We start from the raw sequence: 4,113 nt of genomic DNA on the forward strand, positions 1-4,113 counted from the left end.
AAATGACTTCCTCATATACTCCTATATATCTTATTGCTTTTAATTTATTTATTAGAATTTATTTACTAGAATAAATGAAAAGATTGCATTCGATTTTTTCCTGTACTTCTATTGGGATGAATGTCAGAAATAGCTTGAGAAATAAATGCATAGACTTCATAGACTAATCAAGACTTCACACTAAAAGGGTTGTATACTCATCATAAAATGGGATTAAAAAAATACCAAAATCTCTTGGTTAGTGTACACTCCTATTAGGCATAATGTTTCATGTGCAGAACTTGAAACAAAAATAGAGCAAGGGCAACGCCAAAAGTTCACCATGAACTGTAACTGCCCAAGACTTTTACTCTCTCATACAATTCCTTAGGAAATAAAAGGAACTAATTTTCAACACTCAAGCTTAATGTGTACATTCTAATGGGAGAATCGAAATGGATGTGAGGCAATGAGAAAGAGGCTTCAAAGGGAACACAAACTGATTATGTACTATTTTAAAACACTCTCCTCCAAAGCACTCTCTTTGGTTAAATAATAGGAAGCTAAAAAACATAAATAAACATATTTTATACAATGATATGGTTTAGATAACCTGAAAAGAAGAAAGAATAGAGAAAATAAAGAAAAAAAATTTTAAACTATGAAGAACCATAGTATAAAAAAATTTATTTAGGGAGTAAAGCTATCTCAAGTAACAGAATAAAAATATAGATGAGAAACTTTGCAGTTCCAAATGAATTTAAAACAGCAAAAACTCTGTGAAAATATGTTTTTAAAGATGAAAGGAGATAAGAAGACAGATTTTATCACAAAGGGGGCCAGTGAATGCTAGACAATATCAAAAAGATTCAATAGACATTTATAGGTAAGATTCATACATGAAAAAGGAGTTATTTCTTCCATCCTAATTGTGTGGTCTTGTTTCCCACAGCAAGAGTCCAAGTACCAGGGCAAATCTTGGGTGATTCTCATATACTCTGTTCTACGAGCATCTACGCTTAAGGAATTTATTCAACCCTCCTTTGTAACAGAGGGCTCTTTTCTCCTTCCTTTCTGGGATGACTTGCTCTCTGTCTTCTCCTTACCCTTCCTCAGTTCCAGCTTTTTCTCATTGTTGTATGTAGAAAAACTAAATATGCAAAGACTTACCTAAAGCTGTCTCTCTTATAATTGGGCAATTGGCTTCTTTGAGGCGACCCTCCCCATTTTGGAAAATAAAGGCCTTTTGGTCTGATTAATCAAAAATTGGACAGCAGGCTTTTTGTAAGACAACAATGAAGAAAAAAATTACACATATTATACTCTAACATGTAATAAACTTGCAGATAGTAATAGCGATGGTGATAAAGACAGAGATAGAAATAGAAAATGACAGAGAGATATATATGCGTATATGAGGTAGACATTTCTCCTTTGTATTAATTAAGATTCTGTCAGGAAACAGATGCCATACTCAAACTGGATAATAAAGAATTTGATAAAGGGGTTGAGAGTCATTGAAAATATATAGGCAGGATTTGGGAAAACAAAGAAGGGAGAATATATATATGTGTGTGTGTGCGTGTGTGTGTATGTGTATACATATACATATATAGTGTTCATTTGAGATGGGGGTTTGGTGCCATCTGATGTGGCAAGGGGAAAAGAGTTTACAAGAACTTGGAAAGGGCAGCATGTGGAGAAAGACACCTGTAGAGAAACGCAGTCACCATGAGTGCATCAGAGATAATGAATCAATAAAAACATCTCTGATAAAGCTGTTAAGACTGAACATCAGAATAGTCTTCTGGGAGAAAACATAGAAAATAAGATCACTTAATAGTGGAGATATTGTATTATCATGCAAATATATTAAGAATAATCACCTAAGTCAGCCACCTCCTAAGCAAGTTTCCTGAGGAGAACAAAATCTAGTCAATACTAATTAATACTTTAAATATTGCAAATAGAACATATACAGATCTAGGCTTCTAGAAAGAGGGTTAATGGCTTTTTTTCCCCACTATAAGTAATAGAAACTTATTAAGGAAAGAGTTGGTTGTTTTAAAATTTGTGGGAAGTCAAAACTTGGAGGAATCGTTCTCTGATCCTCTTGGTTCTTATGCCATAGATCATTGGGTTCACCACGGGTGGAACAAGGAGGTAGACGTTAGCCACAAAGATGTGAATATGAGGAGCCACCTGGTGCCCAAACCTGTGAGTGAGGAAGGAGAAAAAGGCTGGAGTATAGGCCACTAAGATCACACACACATGGGATCCACAAGTGCCCAAGGTCTTGAGTTGAGCCGACTTGGATGGAAGACGGAAGACAGAGTAAAGGATGACAACATAGGAACATAGAATTAATATGAAATCTAAGCCTCCAGTAAGGAAGGCAGCAGTCAGGCTGTATATTCTGTAGATCCTGGTCTCCGAACAAGCAAGCTTGATCAGAGCCATAAATTCACAGTAAGTGTGAGGGATGACATTAGTTCTGCAATAAGGAAGCCAGTGAAGCATGAAGGGTTGAGGACTGAAGAGCAAAGCCCCACGGAAGACAATAGCCATGCCCCAGTTCCTAATGACTCTATGTGTCAGGATAGTAGAATGTCTCAGAGGATTGCAGATTGCCACATACCGGTCAAAGGCCATGGCCAAGATGAACCCTGAGGCCATGCTGCAGAGGGAATGAATGAGAAACACTTGTACAAGGCAGGCTTCAAAATAGATCTTTCTGTCATGGAACCAAAAGATACTGAGGATTTTGGGCATAGCAGTAGTGGAGATGGTCAAGTCAGCCACAAAGAGCATGCAGAGGAAGAAGTACATGGGCTCATGCAGGTTGGAGTCTGTTCTGATAATAAATAGAATAGAGACATTTCCCAGCAGAGCACTCAGGTAGACGAGGCAGAAGGGCACTGATAGCCAAGGGTGGATGGCCTCCATCCCTGGGATACCAAGGAGAAGAAAAGTACTGGGATGGAAATTGGTATTATTTGACAATGACATGATGAAAATTACTGGCTGCGTTCAATTGTGCAATGGTGTAGATTCTTTCATAACCGTTTGTCCATTCATTTCCTGATGCCTTTATTTACTGATTTATACAAAATACTAGACAATGTTTTATACCCTAAGGATACAATGATACATAGGACCCATCCTTAATTTGAAATATTAACATTCTAATAGGAGAGAAACTGATGCAAACCAAGATAAATTCCCAAGAGATTAATGCAGTAAAAGTTACATGAAGAAATAGTTTTATGACCCAATCGGCAGGGAGATTTATTCCACTTGTATGAGTCAGAGGTTTCACAGATAATGTTGGTTCTGAAGTGTTCTGGACCTTTAAAATAAAGAGAATATTACCATTTAAATAAAGTTTGCAATCAGAAGACATCAGCGCCTCCACCAGAAAGGTTAAGGTATTTTTGGGGTTTGTATGTGGGAGAAGTGGGAACAGTTGTTTGGCAAATAAGCTTTTGTCTTTTACTGCCTCTTTGTGTTATAAAAATCATGGGTGAGGCCATCGCGATAAACTGTTAATTGATAAAAGAAAGTTCCCATGTATTAAACATACTGTGATGGCCTAAAAAATATCCTTATATGTGTCTCTGCATGGTGAAAAGTCTGAAACATTACAAGCCCATCTGTTAGCAGAGATTGGGAGTTTCAGTCAAGGGAGATAGAAACAAAATATTGCTTCTTTATAACAATCTTTGGAAAAAAAAAAGTTTTATAACATAGAGGTATTGTTTTTCCTTGTTAAAAAGGTAATGCTTTAGTGGTTTCTCACTAATTCTAATAACTTTTGTCTCATTTTTATTCACTCAAACTACTTTCTAACATTTCTTTTGATTTCTTTCTTTCATCCATAGGCTATTTGGAAATATGTTATTACTTTTCAAATATTTGGGGAATTTTCAAAGGAAATTGCTATTGCACTTGAGTTATCCTAGAAGAACTCTAACTAATTTTCTCACCCCAATATAGAATTTCTTCGGAAGTATTTTTAAAATATATTAAAATGGCAATGAAGTTGTAGAAGGAAGAGAACAGAAGATTCTTTCCTAATTTTCACTTGAATGTTCACCATACCACATCTAATTAGCATGTATTGATAAATAATTT

General features: G+C 36.0%; 1 protein-coding gene across 1 annotated transcript; it reads right to left on the reverse strand.

Annotated features, from left to right (window-relative positions):
- Nucleotides 1–1,950: 1,950 nt before the first annotated feature.
- On the reverse strand, nucleotides 1,951–3,072 carry LOC131408022 (olfactory receptor 52D1-like). Its single transcript, XM_058544593.1, has one exon. The coding sequence runs from the start codon at nucleotides 2,986–2,988 to the stop codon at nucleotides 2,044–2,046; it is 945 nt and encodes a 314-aa protein (XP_058400576.1). The 5' UTR covers nucleotides 2,989–3,072; the 3' UTR covers nucleotides 1,951–2,043.
- Between the last annotated feature and the right edge of the window lie 1,041 nt (nucleotides 3,073–4,113).

The sequence above is a fragment of the Diceros bicornis genome, chromosome 7 (assembly GCF_020826845.1).
Source record: "Diceros bicornis minor isolate mBicDic1 chromosome 7, mDicBic1.mat.cur, whole genome shotgun sequence".
NCBI classification, from domain to species: Eukaryota; Metazoa; Chordata; class Mammalia; order Perissodactyla; family Rhinocerotidae; genus Diceros; species Diceros bicornis.

Bases quoted from the DNA above. Each gene is read 5' to 3' on its own strand.
- LOC131408022 (XM_058544593.1), bottom strand. From the start codon at position 2,988: ATGTCATTGTCAAATAATACCAATTTCCATCCCAGTACTTTTCTTCTC.